Raw genomic sequence first — 23,906 nt, 5'->3', positions numbered from 1 at the left:
TGGGCATTGCGAGGGGCGCGGCGGAGCGGGTGGGCATGGCAAGGTGTGTGGCCGGCAGCAACGGGAAATTTCGACAGCTTGGCGACGTTTTTTTGTTGCGTGCCAGGACTTGGAAAAATTTCGGACACGAACCGCCTTTATATAGTAAGTTCAGTGCTGGCGGGCCACATAAGCAACCTCCAGCACAAATGCTCCTCTGCTGACATAGGACGCTAGGAGGCATTTATTCAGGCGGGCCACATAAAGCACTCGCCAGCACAAATGCTCCTCCTCCGACATGGGATGCTAGGAGGTATAGGTATTTATACAGCTGGGCCATATAAAGCACATGCCAGCACAAATGTTCCTCGGAGACGCACGAGGCATCTATGCTAGCCTGCAAGGACAAAGCCTTTTTTTTATTTTTTGGTGATAAGAAGTTTATGAGATAGAAGTTTAACCACAAATATTGTTTGATGACTAGAAATATTTTATAAAAGTAAGACATTATATAAATTTGTTGTATAGAATTATTCGTAAATTTTTGTGTTCATTTATTGTTTTCTAGAGATTAAATTATTTTTCGGTATAATTAGTTTACATCCATATTTGAACTATATGTGTCTTAAGGTCTAGAGAAAAAAATTATAAAATTCATATTTGAGTTACCTAGTTCCAATATAGCTTCTATACGAGAAAGGAAGGAAAATGTGAAAGGTAATCTTAAGATAAATCAAGTTAATCTTTACAAGTCCAATGGAAAAAATAATGTTAAATCCTTTAATTGCTGAAAAAGTCTATAACTTTGCATGGGTTAGTTTAGGTCAATGAACATATAGAAAAATCTTCGGTACATTTTGTAGTAGTTAATGCATACATGTTTACCAAATGGACACATCTCTAAAAAAGTTTCATAAACCTTAAGGAAAACTTTGAGATATGCACTCCATCTCTTGTCTTTTAATTTATATGCACGTGAACCTATTTTTGACTACTATTATATTACATATGTGTCTTCTATTTGGAGTTTCAAATTTTTTTTAACCTTATTTACTATTTTCTAAGGACTAAATGATTTTCTAGCATTTTTTCAGAAAACAATTTCCACTGGCAGGCAACATCAGAAATCCGCCAGCACAAGTACTTAGTGCCTTATCAAATAGAGCAACAATTGAAGAACGACGTAGCGGTGAGGCGGATTGGTTCTGAGTCTGGCAACCCAAGTTCGATCCCCCACGCGGGCACCCCTTTCTTAATAAATGATTTGTGCTCGCGGGCAATGGCATGGGCAACCCGGCCGGCAGCACAAATCATTTATCAAATACCAAAAAAAGTGTGTCGTGGGGGCTCGAACTGGGCTCACCACTATGCTGTGCAAGTAAGTTTGTTTAATCATGAAGCATTATTTTTTTGACAAAAAAAAATGGGAACGATTTGTGCTGGTGAATTTCTTAAGCGCCCGCCAGCACAAATGGTCCCCTGACATAAAAGTCATTCCCGGCTTTGAAATTTCTCTAAGTCCCAGCGGTTTTCATCTACTACGCCAGCAGGCTGGCGGATTTTGCCGCTGTCGCCGCCGCCATGAACGCCGTCTCGCTGGCCCCGCCCTTATTGCGGGTGCTCCTCCTGGTCTTTGCGCCCATTGTGCCGTTGTTCGCACGTGCACTACGCTCGCCTCGCACGCGAGCACGCCGCTCCGCCGCCGCCCACGCCGAGCCGCGGGCATGATCTCTTGCCGCACGCCACCACTCCCATAGTACCACCACATCACCCTCCGCCGCCGGACATCAACCCGCACCGGAGGTGAATGGCGCCGCCTCTTGTTGCCTTCCCTTTTTTATTTAGTGTCTTTCAAAATTCATAGAATGCAATTATTGATATTTATTCATAGGATGCAATTTATTTTGTTACAAAAAATTCTACAAATTATTGTTATTTAGTTTGTTTTCAAAAATGTATAGCTTGTTTTCAAAAATTTCTATACCTGCTAACATTATTGATATTTATGGTAATTACTTATATAGTGCTTACATTTGCAAATCTAGGAAATGCAGAGACAGCATCAGACTCTGATTGTGAACCGTGGAGGCTGTGTTTCCAGTATGCCACCCAGTGCCTGAGTGCATACGCTGCTAGAACCAAACAATTCTGGTCTATGGGTCACAAATCCTACCCAAATCCAAAAGCCAATTCATGATATTCGTTTACGCCAGAACAAGGTATGATAGACAAATAGCATATTGAAGTCCATTGGTTAATATCACACTGAACTAACGGGTACTTGCACACTTTACATGCCATGTCCTGCTGCAGTACGTTGATGATGTCGAATAGCTCAAAGTTGTTGTATTCTGAGTTAGTCGCTCGCATCCTACAGTAGTAAGACATCAAACTTATGCCACACACACGTACTATGTAATTTCGCTCAAAATCGAAGAAGGAGCCATAACGGACCCAAATAGAGGTGAAAGGGTTTTTATCCATGTTCAGTTTGACCCCTTCTGAAAGATATCTAGACCCCTAAGTGGGTTTTAGTGTTTGGATGACAAAACACATATACATTTTATCTCGTTATCTAGCATGTGTGCAGATGCTAAAAGTTGAACAAGCAAAACATATGATGAAGTACAACCCCTCTAAAGAAAATAAAAAAGCAGTGGTTAACATTTACTCGAAGAAGTAGACTTTTGTTTTATTTTTGAGTATAGGAAACCCGTACTATCAAAAGGGACTTTGATCTGCAGGTTTTGACTTAGAACTAGTGCTCAAGAGAACCCATACAAATACTTGTGAGCCACAAAAATCACTTTGAAATGATATTCTTGAGAGTGTCCCCGGTGAGTCCGGGGACTCTGGGTCTGGAATGTCCGGACACAAAGTTCGGAGTATCCGGACATATACCCAGAGTCTTCGGGTAATTGTTCCCCGTCAATAAATTTCTCTGAGTCCAGAGTGGAACTCTAGTGTCCGGAGTATCCAGACATATGCCTGGAGTTTCCAGGCACCTCTTGCTCCAGCGGCTAGTTTTTGGAGTGGGGGTATAAATACCCCCCCTGTACCCTCAATAGTTAGCTCTCTTGCCCATTTTTCATGCTGCACAGTTGAAAAACCTTGAAAGAGCCATCTCACACCCCTCCTTCCATCTTTGAGTGATTTCCATTGGGGATTCAAGTGTGAGTATTGCAAGAGGAGAGATTTGTGCCTTGTGAGCTGCCATTCAAATTCCTTGAGCACTAGGTCCATGTCAAGCCGGTGATTGAAGTTTGTTACTCTTGGAGCTAAGTGCTCCTAGATGGCTAGGCGTGCTTGTGAGTGCTCAGCCACATTGTGAGCTCCACAAGAAGTTTGTACTCGTCATCCTCTCGGAAGATTTCATAGTAAGTGACCTTGGGCTTGGGCGTCGGTCTCACCATTGGGGAGGAGCTTACGGGTTCTTGAGCATTGTCTTTTGAACTCTTCCTCAACGGAGACGTCGCTCCTTTGGGGCTGAACTTCGGGAAGCAAATCCTTGCCTCTCCGTGTCACTTTACTTTGAACTATTGGTTATTTGCTTGTGAGACTAACATTTTAGGGTTTGTGGTCGATCTACTATTATACAAGTTTATAGAGCAAGACAACTGGTGAGAAACACTTCAAAGGTACCACTAGCTCTTCTAAATTTACTCGATCTAAATTACAGCATCATCAGTATCTTTGTTTTTGTGTAGATTGTTTCATACCCGGACTCTCCGGATATTATCTCTGGAAACTCCGGACACAAAGTCCGGAGTATCCGGACATATATCCGGAATATTCGGGCATCTGTGTTACTGATAGTGTTCAAAGTGTTTTAAGTTTCAAATTAGCCTATTCACCCCCTCTAGGCATCTCGAGGTCCTTTCACCTTCCCCTAGGATTTTGTTTCCGCTTGGCAAGCTGTGAGGAGGGCACTAGCAGAATTGGAGCGGTACACGCTTCGTAGGTTTCCAGACTATAGCTACTTCAAGGTGAAAGCACTTGAGGTGAATGAGCCGAACGTGAGGCAGATGCTGAAAACCCTTTCACTGGAACATGAATCATGGAATGTATGTTACCTTAACACTTTGATCTATATTTTATTGATTTTATTTACTTGCCTATTTGACATGTGTTTATATCATTCGGTTGTAGGACATGTTTCACAACGGCTACTTACACATGGGTCCTGGCCTTGGAGAAGTGTTACGTCAGATCCTGGCGCAGTTGGGATGGGCATTCAGGGAGTTAGGCGCGTATCGAGTACAAGATGGTTTTAAGGCCTAAATCATCTTAACTTCAAACGACAACATGCTGAAAATATATGGGGAGGCATTACACCATCACTACAAGGCTACAGATAGTGCATTAATATATGCACTGGATCATGTTGATAGGTTCTTTGGAGTCAACATCAACGACACATATTGGACCCGTTATGCCATCCAATTTGCTACAGTCCCTCCCGATGTTTGAGCTTGAAATGTTGATTTATGCTAGTTTTATGTATTATAAATATTGAAGAACTTATTATGTACTACACTATTTATGTATTATTAATTTGAAGAACTTATTGTTGAAGAACATACATTGTGCTCAACTATTTATGATGCAAGTGACTAGGAGAAAGACAGTACATGGAACAATTAAATGACAAGGTTCCATTAGCATAATCCCTTTGGAGGTAATTAAGTTACAAACGAAAGTAAGTACAAAGCAACACAGGGTGGAATATGGCTTCATCCGTTTATGGTTCTTCCAAGGCAGTCGATGCGATACCAGGGCTTCAATTTTTTGTCCAAGTTGTTCTCTACGACCTTGATCTTCTGTTCGAAATCTTTAAAAAGCTCCAATTCCTCATACCGATTGTATTCCTCAACATCAGTTATGCCATCAACACCTAGAATTCTTTGCTTTCCGGAGATGACAATATGCTTCTTCCGTTTCTTGAGGTCGGTTATGTAGAAAACCTGCACAACACGCTCACCTAGTACCCATGGGTCATCTTTGTAACCCATGTTGCCAAGGTCAACAAGTGTCAACCCGTAGTTGTCGACATCCAACAATTTAATCCACTGGCACTTAAACATAGGGATCCTAAGATTTCCTCCGTAGCTAAGTTCCCATATAGCATCTATATATCCATAGTAACTAACTGCATGACCATTTGCGTCTGCGGCCTCTATCTGAACGCCACTATTTTGGTAGGCGACGTTCTTTTTGTCCTTTGCATTGGTATAGAAGGTGTATACATTTATGTGATATGCTTGCCATGATGTCACCGTGCTTGATGGACCACAAGACAACAACTGTATCATTCACATCTGTGGAATCTTCTTCAGAAAGTTTTTTCTTCTTCATCCAGGCCGAGAATGTACGCTTCTGCTCTTTCACAATCCAATCCTCTGAACGACCATTACTTTGTGCGCGAATCTCATCCGTGTGTTTCTCAAGGAGCGGCCCAACAATCGTGAGCTGTTTCTAGAACACTGGAGTGTTCTTGTTCCACTACAACATAATCCGTGTTGATGAATCTCTTCATGCCACATTTCCCAATCCCAGACAACCTCCCCTCATGTGGAGATTCAGATAGACCAATCGCTCTCTTATCTTTTATGTAATCTATGCAGCAGTCAATATGTTCTTCAGTGTGGTAGCCCTCCATCATGGAACCCTCTGGGTTGGAGCTATTTCTCATGTAACCATTCAGAATAGACATGAACCGCTTGTATGCCCACATTTGGTGAAAGTACACAGGACCAAGTTCGGTGATTTGGTTTACCATGTGAATCATAAGATGCTCCATGATATCAAAAAAGGAAGGAGGGAAGCACATCTCAAGCTAGGCCTAGGTCTCTGAGATGAACAGTTGTAGACGAGACAAATTCTCATGATCAATCACCTATGGCAAATCGTGTTGAAGAAGTAACACATCCGTGTGATAACCATCCTCAGGTACACTAGTTTTATAGCTCTGATCGTAATAGGGAGGAACACCGTCGTCATCACATGGCAATCGTGAGAGTTGTAATTGGTTAGCTGCAAATCCTTCATGGAGACTAGTTTCCTGATGTTGGAAGAGAAACCTATGGGAACTTCCACTCCTCTTAAACACTTGCAAATTGCTTGTTTCTCTTCTGTTGTCAGATTGTAGCTAGCTATGGGAAGATACTTTTTTCCATTTCCACGATCCTGTGGGTGAAGCTCTGGCCTGATACCAAGTTCAACCAAGTCGATGCAGGACTTGAGGGAATCCTTCTTCTTGCTTGATAGATCCAAGAAACCAATGGTGTTCTCAAAAACATTTTTCTCTAGGTGCATACCATCAATAGCATGCTGAACTGCTAGTTCTGGTCAATACTCCAAATACTTGAAAAATATTGAACTTTTTTTGAATGGCGCACCATCAACGATGAATGGAGTATTCTTCTTCTTATTTGGGTGCTTTTTCAATGACTTATTGCCATGCTTTATCTTTACCTTCTGGACCATCTCAAACACTTTCTTGCCATTGAGATATTGTGGAGCACCATCTTTGTGAATCATATTATCGAAATGATCTTTCATCTTACAATACCTGTGAGACTTCAATAAGAAGCGTTAATGATGCATGTACACTATTTTCTTGCTACCAGGTAGGAACAAGAATTCAGTTGAATTGATGCAGACCACACAACCTGTCTTCCCTTTGATCTGACCACTCATGGAAAATAGCGCAGGATAGTCATTGATGGTAACAAAAATAATGGCTCTGAGTGTGAAGTACTCTTGTCGGTACTCATCCCACATACTGAACCCCTCCTCCCATAGCTTCTTCATATCTATCAACAAAGGCTCTAGAAAAATATCTATATCGATGCCAGGTTACTTTGGACCTTGTATAAGAATGGTTAGTAAAAGGTACTTTCGTTTGTGACAAAGCCATGGTGGAAGGTTGTAAATGGTTAGGATCACTAGCCATATGCTGTGGGTGCTGCTTTTCTCACCGAAAGGATTCATCCCATTTGTACTCAATGCAAATTTTATGTTCCTGGCTTCATTGCCAAACTCTTCATGACTTGCATCGAAAGTCTTGCACCCTCGAGCATCGGACAGGTGTCGAAGCTTACCGTCATCTCTATCGGATTAATCGGCATGCCATGTCATAAGTTTAGAATTCTTAGGATTTGAGAACAAACGCTTCAAGCCATCGATCACTGGCAGGTACCACATAACCAACGCGGGAACCTTTCTCTGGTTCTTGTCCACATCGATAAATGTGTATTGTCCAAACAACTGTATCTTGTACTACGACGATTATGAGAAGTATGGGAATTGTCCGAATTGTGGCTCGGGTCGTTAAAAAAGTAATGCAAAATTTCAGTTCGGACAAGGCGGGAGATGCAATCTCGAAGAAGAGGAAGCGAGGCGAAAATAATAAGGGTGTTGCTCCTGAAGAACTAAAAAATCGGCTTGTTGCCGACGCTTCGGCATGTACAGAAGAGGATTTTTCAGCATGAAGTTACGCTTTGGAAGCAAGGACCCTAGGAGGCGTAGAAGATTATTGAAACTACTATCCAACCATCCATACTTAGCCGTAAGCATTAGAAGTTGAATTAAGAAGCGCAAGACCATCCACGTATTCTCACATCCCTTGGATTCATCATATACACGAGTGATCTTCTTGAGCGCATCAAAATTTTCTAACCCCTTCGCACTGCCAATTAACACTTCAGGTTCCACATGGCGCAACAGTTCTTCCATATCATGATCAATCTCACAATTATCAGCCTTCTCATCATTATTACAATGATCCCCACCTACACCACCATCATCCATTATTACCCAATCATCAGTGAAGCTATCGAATCCTTCTATTGGGTCCAAGTTTCCATCATCACCTGTATCAGTTTTTCTTATTATGGAACTACCAGCCCCTCCCTCGCCATGATGGGTCTAAATCTCATAATCGCGCATAAAACCTCGTTGGACTAAATATCTCTTCAGCAGATCAGGAGAATCTCATACTTTCTTATTCTAGCAGTCACGACATGGACAACAGATTTGATTTGTCTTCCTACTAGCACAATACTTCACTGCCGTATCTATAAAGCCCCTAACTTGCTCGATAAAAAAAACTCCACGTTTGTGGTACATCCTGACCTATCCATCTCTAACTTCTTACCTATACAGCAATAAAAAAACAATTTACCTATTTGTATATTCAACAATTTTCATAATTAATGATTTACCAATATAAGTAATCAACATTTTTATAGATATACGCCAATTTATATAATTAAAATTTTCTATAAAATATATTTATATCTTGCAATGCTTCATCAAATTATTTAACTACAACATACAAGATCATTGTTCCTCTCTCTCTCCATCCCTCTCTCATCTACTATGGACGAAAATCCTCTCCATTTCCTAACAAAATTTAGTTAAAAAGCTACAAATTGATGCTAGATAATAAGGTGGGCGCTAGTCACTTCTCCATTAAAGAGAGAATCGGCACTAAATTGAGCTACATTTATATGAAAATAGGGACAACCACCATGGGAGCTCTTATTAAAGAAACCCGATCCTAATTTAATTTTGCTCATGTTCATTGTGAGAAGCTTACAAAATAGCGGTGTGTGGTATAAATTCACCTAATAGAGTCCACTCCTCCAAGAAAATTAAGAAGAAAATATTCCCTCTTGTATTTCTCTTTTTTCCACCTCACCACGAGCTCCTCTCAGGCAAGAATGGAAGGCGGGCTGGAGGAGGAACATGGCGCGAATGGCTATATACTGTAGCATTTATGCTTAAGTCGCCCGTCAGCGGAAATGGATTAGTACTGGCGATTGCTTAAATGGCACGCCAGCACAAATACATCAGTGCTGGCGATCCGTAAGCTGCCGGCCACCTGCCCAATTGTGCTGGCGGTGGCGATGTAAAACCAACCGTCAGCGATGTAAAATGGGAGACTCCAACACAAACCGTTTTTTACTAGTGTCCTTAACTAATCAATACTTCCCCTGTTCTAAATTATTAGCCATTTTGACTTTTTAGATATATAAATTTTGCTATGCACCTAGAAATATCATATATCTAGATGCATATTAAAAATTATATATTTAGAAAAATCAAAACGGCGGAGGGAGTAGGTAACTAGAGATGCGCACATCTTAATATACTAGGAAAGAAGATAAAGTAGGAGATGGAATGGAAATGCTTCCAGTATTGCAATGCTTTTAAACCAAACGTAGATTTAATTTTTGTTCTTAATTCTTCAGAAATTACTAAAAGAAACGACATTTTAGCATCACTATAGAGAGGGATGGGGGCATGCTGTCAAGAAGATTATTCCTGTGGTACGATTATATCAGCTAAAGACAATAATACTGTTATTTAGCTGTAGCAGATCTCATTGATGTACGACACTGCTAGGGAACATATATATCTGAAGGCCCATCTCAGATGGGCTTTCCAGCCCGCGTCATGACCATTTCATAGGCAGCATGTTAACTGAAGCCGTCTTCAGTAAACACAGCCCATCAACAGAAAATGAGTTGTTTGTGATGGGCCGTCATCTCAAAATGAAAATTTCAAATTTAGAAAGGGTACCGTTCAAAAAAATTTAGAAAGGGTATGTTCAAGAACACCACAATAAAAATTGTTGGTATGTTCAAGAACACCACAATAAAAATTGTACTATCATATATTTATCTAAAAGGATGGAAGAAAGCATAAGGCCCCTACGCATGATTCACTTAAGTTTGGCATATTCTTATGTAATGCAGATTTGGTGTCGACCTAGTGCGAGCATCCCTGTTAGTGAATTTATCGTGTTGCAATCTTTCAAAATTTCATCCAAAAGTATATATAGTACACATAAAGTTAAGTATGTCTGCAACAATTGTATACGATCTTTATTATGTATGTTTTTACCATTTGACTTGTGAGTTGAGAACTCCTGAACCATTTATGTTCACTCAATCTGCCCAGTCGCTGCAGCAGTGCAGCTGCCTAGTGTGGGTTAATCCTTTTGTTAGCTTATTAAGCTGTCATGCCAAGTTGTGTGTGTGTCTATATATATATATATAGAGGAAATATCCATTCTACACGCGCTTGTAGCTACTTCTACGTATGTATCTCATGATGTAGGGCGTATCTGACCCAACGAAAGGTACGTACGAGGTGCACGTGATCATACTAGACCATCTATGTGATATATAAGTACGTGACTATACATGGAGTATATGAACATACTTATTTTTATATACTAATACTAATGTATAATCATGATACTTCAAAGTATCTTAGAATTAGTATATGAACATACTCAAAGTGATAAATGAGTATGCGGACTTGCGCACGGTGGTATACTGATGATGAGAGTAGCTACACGCGAGTGTAGAAAAAACACACACACATACATATATATATATATACGTACATACTTTTTATTAGGTCAGATAAATCCTACATCATGAGATACACAGTGTAGAATGGATTTTTCCCCTCTCTCTATATATATGTGTATATATATATATATATATGTATATATGGTTTGCAGTCATCCCCTCTTTTCTCTATGCTGTAAGGTACGAAGTGGGTTCAGCTTCAGATATTTGCTTTGTGTAAAGCGAGACCTTTAGGCCTTTGGATCTGATTCTTGAATCAATTGACCGTATTTGGATGTTCACCTAAAAAACTATATTTTGGGAATTGGGATTAAAATGTAACCTTAGATCTGGTCTAAAATGCCAGGAATGGGGCTATAAATAGTTGTCATGAAAATTAAGAATTGAAGTTAATAGCAAATATACATAGCAGTAGGATTCAGTCAAGGTTGTTTTTTAAAAAAATACTTAATATTAAAACAACAAATAATTTAAGATATCAAGGACAATGCATTTCCCGCAAGCTGCAAGATATTTTTTTACTTTACATCTATATGGTGGAATATGCTTATGCAATAAATAGATTTAAATCATAAAGGCCTGTTCTATTCAAATTCTTTTTTTTTCTCCCTCCCATCACAAGTAAGTGACCTTTTAGGACTATAAGCTAACAATTTCAAACATCGATTGTAAATTACTTTTTATTTGTTGAATGGTACGAGTAAATTTGCCTCCGAATGTAGCTACATAAATACATACTTTGTTATGTTTTATAAATATGTTTTAGCAAAAAACATTAGTCAAAATTGTACTGTGAATGAGTAATTGGGTATTTTCTAGCTATATCAATAAAGCTAACACATCAGCCAGCTTATTAATTAATATTGATGGATTATCAAGGGACATCATCAAGCTACAGCAAATGCGAGTTCTAACATCTCCGTGGTTTTCCAGTTGTGCAGAATCAGATGCCCTTACACGGCGTGGTGGGCCCCACATGATATGGTAAGAAAATAGAAAGGAGAAATTAAAATAAATAAATAGAAAAAAAATCCTCTATTTCTCCCAATCTCCTCACCCGTGCCCGTCTCCCTCCCCAATCCCTTCTTCCTCCCTCGCCTCTGATCCGCTCCTCCCTCTCACGCCTGCTGCCACTACCGGCTCCTCATCTGTCACCGCCGGAGCCGCAAAGTCTGCGGTGAAGTTTCGGTTCTGGGGGGGTGGGGGCGGGGCGACCACGCTTCGGCTGCCGGTCTTCTCTGCAACCTCTCTGTCCTTATGTGAAATGCTGCTGTTGTCTCACAGGAATCCAAACAAATGCTCTGTGGCCGTCAATTCTGGTGACCAACAGATTGTCTCCAAGCTCTTATGATTTCCTATGCCACAGTCGTCCGCAGAGAAGATGCCGTCAGTCTATCTTTACATCCCTAACATCATTGGTAAGCCTCTGGATGGTTTTCGGTTTACGTATTCGCTTTATTATTTCAAGCTAACCGGATAATTCAGTATGTGTACCCAAGAGTAGCCATTTTGTACTTCCTTCGTTATGGTTCCGGTATCAGTGTTATACGTTTTATCTGTATTGTTGTTTTGAGAGCAATGGTCCCCAACTGTAGCAAGACAAAAGCAACCAGAAATCTAATGGACCACATAGTTTGGCCAACAATGCAATATGTTTATTTGCATGCTGATTTTAGGCTTTTAGCGTGTGGATCATAAGCTGAAAATCAGTAACTTAATAGAGTTCATATTTTGGCTAACAACACATTTTATTAAACAATCTGATTTTAGCATGTGGATGAAAAGTGGAAATCTATTGGATTCAACATTCAAGAATTGTTATCACGCAGGTTATTTCAGGATCATCGTAAATTTCATTGCATTTGCTGTTTGCTATTCAAACAGGACCCTCTTTGCTATCCTGTACTTCTTCAGGTGTGTCATAAACTTCTGCAGACTACTTTGGTTCATTATAGTATGCAGACTGTTTATGTAGGTTCATGTATATGGTTCTAACATCCTTGCAAAAAAAATCAGCTTTGTCCTCGATGGCATTGATGGGTGGTTTGCACGGAAGTTCAATCAAGGTAACAATATATTGATTAAATAGCACATTTTAAGAACTTTAAAAAGTTTATATATGCTGAAGTGAAATATTGGTCAGTATATAAGATATCTGGTATGTTTTGAAATCATCTGATCAGTTTGTCTCATTCCATGAATCAGCATCCACATTTGGAGCTGTGTTGGACATGGTTACAGATAGGTACTCCCCTTGAACAAATCTTTGCGCTCTGGATATGCATGGTAAATACATTCTGCAGCCTGAATTAACTTCACAGCTCTTCACATTGCTCTTTTTCAGGGTTAGCACTGCTTGTTTGTTGGCCCTTCTCTCACAGAGTTACAGGTAATGTAGGCAAAACTGCTTGTATTTCTTTGTTCTAAATCTTGATATCCCGTACAAATTTTAATTGCAAATATTTTTACAGACCTGGCTTGGTTTTCTTGATGCTGCTTGGGTTGGACATTACAAGCCACTGGTTTCAAATGTATAGGTTAGTTTTTGCCACCATTTTCAATTCCTGCTGGCTCCCAGTCTGTTCTTTTCTTGTCAGTAAGTAATCATGTTCTCGATGGTAGTAGATGTAACATAATAAATCTGAATACCCATTGTGTTTTCAATAACAGTATGATGGTTTCATGGTGTATATGTTGTATGCTCGCTACGCATGAGTTTCTTATGTTAAGAATATTTAATTCTATATTATTTGCTATTTAACTAATGATACAACTATGTTCTAGTTCTTTCTTGTCAGGTAAGACTAGCCACAAGGATGTACAGCACACAAGCAATTGGCTTCTGAAATTATATTACGTGTATAGGCCATTCATGGCCTTCTGTTGTGTTTCTTGTGAGGTATGTGATTGCTCATAATTCGCACTATCCTTTGATATTAAATTTTTTGAGAGCACATCCAGCAAACTTTTATACAACTAACAAACAACAGATGTATGTTTCACCCTCTAACCTATTTCTTTAATTTCCCCAATTACAGGTTTTGTATATTATCCTCTTTCTCTTTGCTGATGAGAAATCAACAAGCTTGCTTAGTGTAAGGCATCAGTCCTGTAGCTGCTTTATGTTATAGACGAGTGAGTTGCTTAGTATCTGTGTTTCTGTATTAACATTTTAACAGGTATGCAGAGTTGTAATGAAGCAAAGTCCCCTCATTGTCTTGGTGTTCATTTCAACTCTTGTTGGCTGGGCATTGAAACAAGTTACCAACATCATCCAGGTATTCACACTTGAATTTTCCTGCAGTTTAATTGCTACGCACATTTGCATGTATATAGCTGGAATCATGGAACTAAAAGAGTATATCGAGATAGATCAAAATGGAAAAAATGTTTTTGTTGTAGTATTACGCATACAATTTCTGTAGTCAAGTGGTCCATCACTAGCCTTAGTCGTCAACTGAAATTTTAGGTCAGTCCATGTTGTATAGCCTTTGCATGTTTACATGCTCAGTAAGTGCAAATTCACTGTATAATTCAATAAGAAGCTCGATCGAATTTTTTTTTTCATCTCTGTACTTTCCCGACTGCAGATGAAAACAGCTGCAGACACATGCGTCGAGATTGATCCGAAGCGCAGCAAATGAAGCAGGAAGGCACCAGCTTCATTCAGTTTTGTATTCGACATATCCAAAGGAAACACTTCGTGGGGGCTTGTACACCAAGGTTTACATACAGTGGTTACTTCTTGTGTGCCTGTACATCTTTCTAATGACGCTGATCCATGGGACCAGAAAACAACATGCTTTGGGAAGAACAGCATAAAGAGAACAGGAGATAAATGCAAATCGTTACGCTGTTTGTCAGTATGTCTTCGCGATCGTTGTTGTCCCTAATAGCCTTTTCAGCTTAGCTGAATAATGTTGACAGGTCACGTGTTTCAAAATCCTGCCCTAGTCGGTGCATCAAGTTTTTTAAGAATTATGAAAATTGATGTCCCTAATTGAAATGGTTGCTTTAAAGAAACCACAGTTATTGTCTTTTATTAGGGAAAAATTCAATTTCCACCCTCGAATTAGCATAATAGTTCGATTTTTAACCTTCACAATAAAATCGGTACCGAAGGGCATCCAACTATCGAAACTAGATAAATTGTCCCTTTAGGTGGTTTTCTATTATTTAGAAAATTAAAGTTTGTTAGATCTAAAAAATCAAAACTAATTTATTTTAAAACTAAAAAAATATGAAACTGGTACTAATTTTTTCTAAGAAATTACCAACTTTTGAATCTTATTTATTAAAAAATAATAGGCATAACTACAAGCAAATAAATACTAGGAATAGAAAAAAATAACTGACAAGTAGAGTACCAATAAATATATTGTATTTTTTTAAAAATATTAGCACATGTTTCTAATTTTTTTGATTTAAAATGAATTACTTATAACTTTTTTAGTTTAAATTTGAATATATTTTTAATTTCCACAAAATGAAAAAACCACTCAAGGGGCTAAAATTTATCTGGTTTTACCAATTGGATGGCGCTTCTTATCCAGTTTTGTAGTTGGATGTTGAAAATTAAACTTTTATGATAATTTGAGGGTGTAGATCGAATTTTCCCCCTCTTATTATGCTACTTTCTGTTGAAAAGACACGAGTAAATCAAATTGGTCATCTGAGGTTTCGTCCATGGGCCTTTCTTGACCCAAGTTCTTGACACGTTTGTTTTGCAAAGAACATGCTCGGAATAGCCCATGTAGGAATGGTACTGAATCATGGCCTAATGCTCCTTCGCAATCCAACACTATATATCCACAAGCCATTGAGACACTCCATCACTAATAATCGGATCACCATGTGGATTTGTAGATGGCCTCACCTTCAAGACCCCTCTTGAGCCCAAAGTTTCTCCTAGATCCCCAACTGGTGGCGGCCACGACGACGCCATGCCCTGATCGAGCAGCTCAGTGACAGCACTGTAGCGGCCAACAGAATCGCTGTCAAGTACAAGAAGAAATAAGAATTAACATCATTGAAATCTTACCAGGTTTCTAGTGGATCTGAAAAACATGGTCATCATTCTTGTCAAATATCTAGCAACAGCATACATGCTCCATGGTGTATTTCTATGTCTACGTCTGTTTCTCACCAACCACAGTGACCAACATTCCAAAGCACTACGGTTGTTTCTCACCAACCACAGTGATCAACATTCCAAAGCAGTAGGGACATAGTGTGGCATCATCACTTTCCAAGCAACGCTGCCCTAATAAGAGGTCTCACCTACGCCACAAGACAAAATGCGGATTTATGAAGTCATTATCGATAGATGGCCTGCAAGAAAGCTTACATATATAGCTCAAACTAATGTTTCAACCAAAGGCATATCAAACACATAAGAAGGTGTGATTGTAAAGATGAAAAATTATGATGGAGATGGAAAAGATACGGAGTAATTGATAACTTAAGTCTATCACAAACGGGTAATGATTACAAAGTATATTTTTTCATAGTGATCGAAAATAAAAAAAGTAAGAGAGAGAGAGAGAGAGAGCAAATATAAGTAATTTTGATTATTAGTTGTGAGATCAAATATATCAAATATATAATATTTATCTGATCATTTGTTTCCTTATTATCTTTCATTTTGAGACAAGCTAGAAAACACGTGTTTTTCATGTTGTCAGGCATGAACTCGTGAGCTTGAAGAACCGCCTATATTTTTCTATCTATCCATAGATAATATCTGAACCATTATATTCATTATAATAACATGCCTATAGTTAGTTAGTTAGTTAGTTAGTTAGGAGATACATTTGGTGACCCGCACCATTATAGCATATGTTCGTATGATTAATGGATGACTAAATATATTTTCACTTATCCATAGGGGAATTTTTTTTAGAGTATGTAGATAGTATAGAGTAGAGACATTGATTCCTTGCTCTCACACGCGGCAAGCATTAACGTAACACATTAGGGATGATATTGGCGTTTGAAATGATGTCTTTTATGGTTTGCTCTTTAGGGTAAGGATTTTTGCCTTGCAAGGTGGGAAGGTATGTGACCCTCACCCGTGCCCTTGTGTTATGCACACTGTTAGATCCTGCAGCTGCTTCTTTTAGTGCCAAAACTGACTAATCTTTTCTTCTGAATACAAGGGGTGGTATTACAGATAAATCATGGTATATCCACATATTACATGAAGAAAGCTAGAGAAAAAAATATACCAATGAAGCTTCCAGGTTATTTAGCTATCATCTCTAGTGATCTCTGCCACCAGTCACATTGCCAAAATTACCTCATTTGGCGGAGCACATAGAAAAGTTGCTGACCAGACTACGAAAAGATTTTATAGAACCACAAAGCATGAGGAGTTGAACTTAACCTATGGGTCAAAAGTATAATGAAAAGACATATTTTTTTGTTTATTATTTTTGAGATAGAAAACATGTGTTTTTTCTTGTTTCATTGCGAGAACATGAGTCCTTTAAATAGAAGGGAAGATGCTTGAATTTTTGTTATATTTTAATTGGATCCCATGGCTATAGTTTGTCAGGGATATATTATTTTTTATCATTATAGTTTGGCGCTATAGCTGACAACATTTTTTTTTTCCATAGATTAGTCTGGGAGGTATAGATATAGTTATAGCAAGATCATAGAAAAAAAAGATATGGTTAGATAGACATATAGATAGATATGTATTGGATAGTAAGTCATCTGTAAGATTACATAAAGCTATAAGGCAACCAATATGGCACTATTATACATGTGCTTGTAATAGCTTTGATAGAAACTCTAGTACTTTGGATCCTATGGAGATTTTTTATTATCTTTTATCTAAGTAGATCTAGTAATAAATCTCACCTAGAATCTAGAAATATCTAAGATCTCGATAAAATCAATTACTCATATTAATTAGGTGAGTAATTATAGATTTATTACGTTAAATAAATAAGTGATATTATGTATAGAATTTAACTAAATTAATTCACCAAAAAAATTAAATTGTCCTTAGAATAGGATTAAAGTTTTTCTCAAATTAACCTCCAAATTTATTTCCTTATACCACATTTTTATCTATTTTTGCAAATACCAAAACTGACCCTCCAATAAAACCGTAAGATCCCCTTACTTCCTGTTTGTGTCATCATAAATCCTTGTTGGAGAGTAAGCATTTGCATTAGTAGGTTCGACGATGATGCACTAATGATGGTAATTGATAAGGTGTCCATGGATGAGACAATGTAGTCTAAAAAGATAAAAATTTGGTTTTTTGGCATAAGGTAATTTTTTTCTTTTGATGGAATATGAGAGAAGAAAGGCCCTACTGATATGACTTTTGATATACTAAAAATGGAAAAAGAAACTATACAAAGGACCATGGAGGCTATTACACCTAGGGAAGAGAAAACAAAGAAGAAGAAAAGGAAACAAAGATTACATGAGTTCAAAAACTTTAAAAGAAAAGAAAAGAGATGTATTATTGCAAAAAATTAATCAAAGGCCTACAACTAGGACTTAAGTATATCCTTTTTGTTTTCCTTTAAATTTGACAATAGTCATCTCCATCTGCACCTTAAAGGATTGCTTCCATCTTCCGAAGGTAGATCGATCGTTTTTTTTTCTTTAAAAATGATGCATTATAATAAGTCCAAATAACCTAACGTACCATAATGATCGCCTCCTTAGAGTAGTAGGGTAAAGATTTTCAATAAGAAACAAAATGAAAAAAATTATAGTAAACTCTGGACCCACCGGTCGCAATACAAATCCGGCTAGACATGGAAGAAAGAAAACTTCATGTTTATTTTCTGGAACAGTACCCCAAGGTGGTGGATTAAGGAGTACATGAGATGTGACCTTTTAAACCCCATCCAACATGTTTGATGTCACCACCTCGTGGAGTTCCAAACGTGAGATATCAGAGACTAGATACTTCGTCCTTCCCATGTGATTACATTTTTTTTGGGCCATTTACTCCTCACACAGCAACTAACCACATCTCCACCCATGTTTGCCGACCGTTCTACTGTAATTCACCTATTTCTCCCACAATCAATTTCACGGCACCATAACTAATGACACCAAAAATGAGTCATTTTTAATATATTTTTTCAAGCCTGCCACAATTACCATGGTAATCGCAACATTGTTGGCTAAACCCACCGATCAATGTTGGGTCAGGCACTTTTGTGGCAAAAAGCACATTGGCTAGAGTTGTCATTGTGTTAGTTACTGTTAGCAGTGGCACAAGGAACTTTTGTGTTTAAAAGATTGTGGAATTATCTGAATAGTAGAGTTTTGTGGAAGTTCTAGCTTAATGCCATGTATATATAGTATGATCTACTCTTTTCAGAATATTAACGAAAACATGTGTTTACATGCCTATAAAAATCATGTATTTATGTAATTTTGTAAGTTGTACATTGATCATGTGCATACATACTTGAATTTTCTATTGTAACTAAATAATAACAATTGATGGGGACTGTGTTAATTTCTAGGAATGCTTCATAATCATCCTTTTGGACTTCCATCAGTCAACAAGCACTAGCTCAGATGGAAGCTTTCAACAAACTCAGCAGTAGCAACATATGTGGTAGTTTTCAAGATCTAGCAATAGGTGTATTTGAGTAAGTGGTAAGCCTAGCAGGTGATAGAGGCTGGCTCACATGCTTGACGGTGCTAGTTGGTGACTGGTGGGGACCTTTTATGGTCCACAAAAGTTATATTTTTTATAACTATTTAGCTAATTTTTGAAGCTTTTCATATAGTCGGCAATGAAGGATCTGAAAAGGTTCATCAAATTTTATCCACAACAGTTCATGGAACATCTTTCTAAATGTATATAAGGACCTCTAACAAAGAAAATGGTCACATCTCTAAAATTATTTTAATTGTCACTAATATGAAACTACGGAAAACAGATATATCTAAACTGTGAGTGGTGACCCTTGCATATAGTAGTTTCATGTTGGTAGCTCTGGTGGGTGGGGGTGAAATATATGAAGAGAAGGCAGTGCATGCCCTACAAGACGAAGTGGTTTACCTTGGCAATGATCAAGGTCACACTAGAAGGCATTATGCTCTCCACATCTCATCCACTACACCGAAAGTTTGTGATGAAATGTGTAAGACGCGTGGCGGCAGTGCGCAGGGAGGGGGGGGGGGTCGGGGGGCAGAGATGCTCGAGATTTGTAGCCCACGGATAGAAACATGTCTTGTCTCGCATATAGAAACCCACCCGGCGTGATACAATTTCCTTTTCTCCTCCACCTACTCATTCGACTCTCGTTTTCCCTACAACCCGTCTCGCTTGTATCGCCTAGACAATTCGGCACCAGAGTCCTCCGCCTTCCCTTGACCGTAAGGGGTCCTCCCATCATCTGCCGTTGCAGGATCTAGACTCCCGGTCGCTGCCTTCCAACTTGCCACGGAGGATGATTGCTCCCGCTCCTCACTGGATGAGGAAATCTCGCCGGTACCATCTAGTCCGCCGGAGGAAGAGGTCACAACCGCGAGTTCTAGCACCGGTATAAAACCTAACCTACCTTTTTTGATTGAAATTTTCTTTTTCTTCAAAGTTTTTAGTGGAAAAAGTTTCATCTTCAAACTATTTTTGTTTGATTGGAAACTTTTTTCTACTTGTAACTTTTTATTTGGATTATTGTTTACTTGAAATTTTTTATTTGGATTTTTTCTGGCTTGAAACTAATTCTCTGCTTCACTTGCGGATAACTAAGCACCAAAACTGTCACTATTTCGGATTAGGCTGGAATTCACTCGCCATTCTAATCTGGCTATTTCTTCGATAGGAGTGAATGAAAGGATTTCAGGAACGCAAGTATCTCTATAGGCAGTGTTTAACCAAGATCACAGAGTGATTAACCGCTGCCAAAGTTGCAGATCTAAATTTTTGGTAATATCTAGTGGCTATAAGAAAATTGGTAACAATTTATGAAGCGGATTATCCATGAACTCTATAGAAGGAAAAATATAATATCTGTCTATATATGTATTGGATTGAATGCTACCATAAAGATATACTACATACATTGGGTATGTAGACTAAGGATAGAAGGCATATATATGATATGAAGATTTGCGTGCATTAATTTCTTCTAAACACGATAGATCACGGCGCAGTCTCCTTCCCTCCACAGGCGCCTATAAAATGGCAATGCCAGGATCTTCTTTCTCCACAATCGAGCGGAAGTGCCAATCAAATCAGCACAATGGAGCACGGTCGTGTCGCCGGGAAGCCCAAGGTGGTGTTCGTGCTCGGCGCCACGGCCACCGGCAAGTCTAAGCTCGCCATCGCCCTCGCCGAGCGCTTCAACGGCGACGTGATCAACGCCGACAAGATCCAGGTTCACGACGGGGTCCCGATCATCACCAACAAGGTCACTGAGGAGGAGAAGGCCGGGGTGCCCCACCACCTCCTCAGCGTGGTCCACCCCGACGCCGACTTCACCGCGGAGGAGTTCCGCCGCGAGGCGGCCGGCGCCGTCGCCCGCGTGCTCTCGGCGGGCCGCCTCCCCGTCGTGGCCGGCGGGTCCAACACCTACATCGAGGCGCTGGTGGAAGGCGACGGCGCCGCCTTCCGCCTGGCGCATGACCTCCTGTTCGTCTGGGTGGACGCCGAGCAGGCGCTGCTCGAGTGGTACGCGGCGCTGCGCGTGGACGACATGGTGGCGCGCGGGCTGGTCGACGAGGCCCGCGCGGCGTTCGTCGGCGACGGCACCGACTACTCCCGTGGCGTCCGCCGGGCGATAGGGCTCCCGGAGATGCACGCGTACCTGGTCGCCGAGCGCGAGGGAGCCGCGGGGGCGGCCGAGCTCGCCGCCATGCTGGACCGCGCGGTGCGCGAGATCAAGGAGAACACCTTCCGCCTCGCCCGCACCCAGGCGGAGAAGATCCGCCGCCTGAGCTCGCTCGATGGCTGGGACGTCCGCCGGGTCGACGTCACCCCCGTCTTTGCGCGCAAGGCCGACGTCGGTGCTGGCGATGACGACGACACCTGGAAGAAGCTCGTCTGGGAGCCTTGCCAGGAGATGGTGAGAGCTTTCCTCGAGGAGACGACCCCCCGTCCGGCTGCCGCCGGCGGTGATGCCGGTGTCGTCGTCGCCTCCGCAGCCACAGCCCCTGACGTCGCCATTGCCGCCGGTGCTGGCGATGCCACGGCGAACACTATCATCATCTAAGTTAGCGCCCGAACGTGGCCATAATGCATGCTTTTATACCGATAGGTGCGTGAGTGCATGGGAGCGAGAGTGAGGTACAAGTGTCCATTAGGGATGAGTCCTCAGGAAACAATATCCTTTTCAAATGTTTTACTTTTATCTTTCAAATGTACCAGTCGTCGAGTCGAGTCCAAAGAAATCGATCACAAACATGAAAACGTCAGGTTGGCACTAGGATATATACATGCATGATTAATTTATTTTGAATTTACATTCGTAATAAGATCCTTGCTCTAGAGTCGTTAGTGGGATAGGTTTTTCTTGTAGGAGAGAGATCGGGCTGGTTATATTATGAATACAGCTTGTCGTTTTAGACGTACATGCGACGACGATGGTTTTGAAACCTTGACAGCAAATCTCTTTGAATCGGAGATACGATAAATGATGTGCTGAGATACGATAAATTGATATGAAATTAGCAATCAATGGTCAATTAAAACCGCAATCTGAAGGCTGTGCTGGTGCCAAAAACAAGTAATTAAAATACAGTGAATTGCCTCTGAATTGAAAAGCCAACTCAAAAGGCTGGCATCGTTCAACCTGCACCGTTGCTAGCTAGATTTGAAAAAACAAATCACGCCCAGAACAAAACATTTCGAAGTGTATCTGCCGCATTTCCCATTGTATAGCTTTTTGTAGAGGGATTTCCCCCAGTGTATAGTATTATTCAGGCGTGATGAAAGGAGAATTACTACCAGTTGCAAGTTTTACTGGCCCCAACGTCAGAAAGCCTGAATTTTGCTGTTGAAAGCCAGAAGGTAATGCTTGCATGATCGACAGGTGCACGGGAGACGACGGACATGCAATGCAAGTAGTGTCGCCAGCGCACGGTAACGGTACTCCTCTAGGGATCGAACGTCATCTGGTTCTGAAAGAGAATGCTCGAGTAATTTCTTTCAGATATAGTTTGCGTATCTTTCAGAATTTGTATCCCTCGGGGGTGCTTAAAAATATACGTATATTTATTGTTTTTCAAGTCCACAAAGATCACAGGCACAAAAAACATGAGATTGCACAAAAGAATTGACTGTACGTAGAGATTTTTTTCAGATATAGTTTTTATTTTTGTATTCGGTCACAAATGTTTAATAAGGCTAAGCTTCTGAATGAAACATATAGGCCACCAAAATCTTTTGAAGAGTTCAGATTGATGAAGTGTGAAAATCATATATGATTAAATGATTAAGAAACCCTCCATAATATCCCTCCACTTTTAAAAGGCATATTTTTATTTTGAAAATAAACTTTGTAAGTTTTTACAAATGCCGTCATCTCTGTTCCTTTCTTTGCGATGAGGAGTGAGGATGGAAAACCGAGGTCGGGGAAGGAGATGTCAATGATAAGGCTAAGAAGCCTCTGCTCATACCATCTTCATTCTTCTCCTTCCTGCTTTCTTGGATTTGTCATGGATTGCTGAGACGAGGACTTCTTGCTTCTGTTCTTCTTCGACTTCTTTCGGTGTTGGCAGAACTGAGAGAGTCAATGTGGCTGATAATGTATTGAGTGTAGATTCTTCAGATAAATAAGAGACACAAATGAGAATGGAAATCTTTATAATTGTGCTGGTCTACTTGTACATATATGTTTACAGGACGAGTGGTCATGCTGAAAGGTTGTGAAACCCTTTCGGTGAGCAACAGTGTTGATCACCAAATATGGTTCACGATAGCTATAATGCCATCTATCGTCTCACAAAATTGAAATAAACATAACTTGTATAGGCAAAAACAAAAAAAACTTAACTTGATGGTAATAGATAATAGAACCAATTTAAGTAGTTTGGCATACTTAATAATTTACTCAAAAAATGGGTGGGTTTAAGATGATAGGGGTAAGGTTGCGTGCGTGTATTTATAAGAGTGAATGTGCGTGCGTGTTTGTAAGCGTATGCGTCTATACTGTGTTTCTGTACCCAAATGAAATGCTCATTGTTCTCCCAGAAGAAATGTCCAAACTGTCCAGTTGAAATAAGCCAATATATTAAATCGAGTTGATCGTTAGTTCAAGGTTTTAAGTTTCGTAGTAGTCGAAGGGTTAATTCAAAGTTTCAATCTGTTATTTCAAAACCTGGTCGGCTCACAGCGTTGAAAAGTTGGAGGGTTGAAGATTTACATTTCTATCCAAATAGAATTTTGAAATTTTCCCAGCGTGGAAACAACGAGTTTAACTCTGTCCCCTGGCGCAAATGAAATGCTTGTTTTTTCCCCAACAGAAAAGCCCAACCTGTCCCTTTGAGAGCCAACTAAATCAAGTTGTTGAGTTCCTGGTCTCGAAGGGTTGATTCGAAGTTCCA

The 23,906-nt window shown here is 39.9% G+C and overlaps 2 protein-coding genes across 3 annotated transcripts; both read left to right on the top strand.

The window, feature by feature from the left end:
• The first annotated feature begins 11,416 nt into the window (after positions 1–11,416).
• LOC112900266 (probable CDP-diacylglycerol--inositol 3-phosphatidyltransferase 2) lies at positions 11,417–14,233 on the top strand. 2 transcript variants are annotated; one of them, XM_025969060.1, is made up of 10 exons: positions 11,417–11,785; positions 12,138–12,281; positions 12,384–12,433; positions 12,573–12,612; positions 12,712–12,756; positions 12,839–12,904; positions 13,152–13,266; positions 13,406–13,462; positions 13,547–13,645; positions 13,958–14,233. In XM_025969060.1, the coding sequence occupies exons 2-10, from the start codon at positions 12,139–12,141 to the stop codon at positions 14,009–14,011; spliced, it is 669 nt and encodes a 222-aa protein (XP_025824845.1). In that variant the 5' UTR covers positions 11,417–11,785; position 12,138; the 3' UTR covers positions 14,012–14,233. The 2 variants fall into 2 exon arrangements, with proteins under 2 accessions (XP_025824845.1, XP_025824844.1); XM_025969059.1 differs by having other exon boundaries at positions 11,418–11,785; positions 12,197–12,281.
• Positions 14,234–20,605: 6,372 nt separating this feature from the next.
• Positions 20,606–21,574, top strand: LOC112900674 (adenylate isopentenyltransferase 5, chloroplastic-like). The gene has a single exon (XM_025969507.1). The coding sequence runs from the start codon at positions 20,606–20,608 to the stop codon at positions 21,572–21,574; it is 969 nt and encodes a 322-aa protein (XP_025825292.1).
• The last annotated feature ends 2,332 nt before the right edge of the window (positions 21,575–23,906 follow it).

This window comes from Panicum hallii, chromosome 7 (genome assembly GCF_002211085.1).
Source record: "Panicum hallii strain FIL2 chromosome 7, PHallii_v3.1, whole genome shotgun sequence".
Taxonomy (NCBI): Eukaryota; Viridiplantae; Streptophyta; class Magnoliopsida; order Poales; family Poaceae; genus Panicum; species Panicum hallii.
This window is presented reverse-complemented; position numbering and strand designations above follow the sequence as displayed.

Coding starts and splice junctions, on each gene's coding strand:
- LOC112900674 (XM_025969507.1), top strand. CDS start 20,606: ATGGAGCACGGTCGTGTCGCCGGGAAGCCCAAGGTGGTGTTCGTGCTC.
- LOC112900266 (XM_025969059.1), top strand. CDS start 11,725: ATGCCACAGTCGTCCGCAGAGAAGATGCCGTCAGTCTATCTTTACATC. Junction 13,267..13,405: donor TCTGTTGTGTTTCTTGTGAG/GTATGTGATTGC, acceptor CCCCAATTACAG/GTTTTGTATATTATCCTCTT. Junction 13,463..13,546: donor AATCAACAAGCTTGCTTAGT/GTAAGGCATCAG, acceptor ACATTTTAACAG/GTATGCAGAGTTGTAATGAA.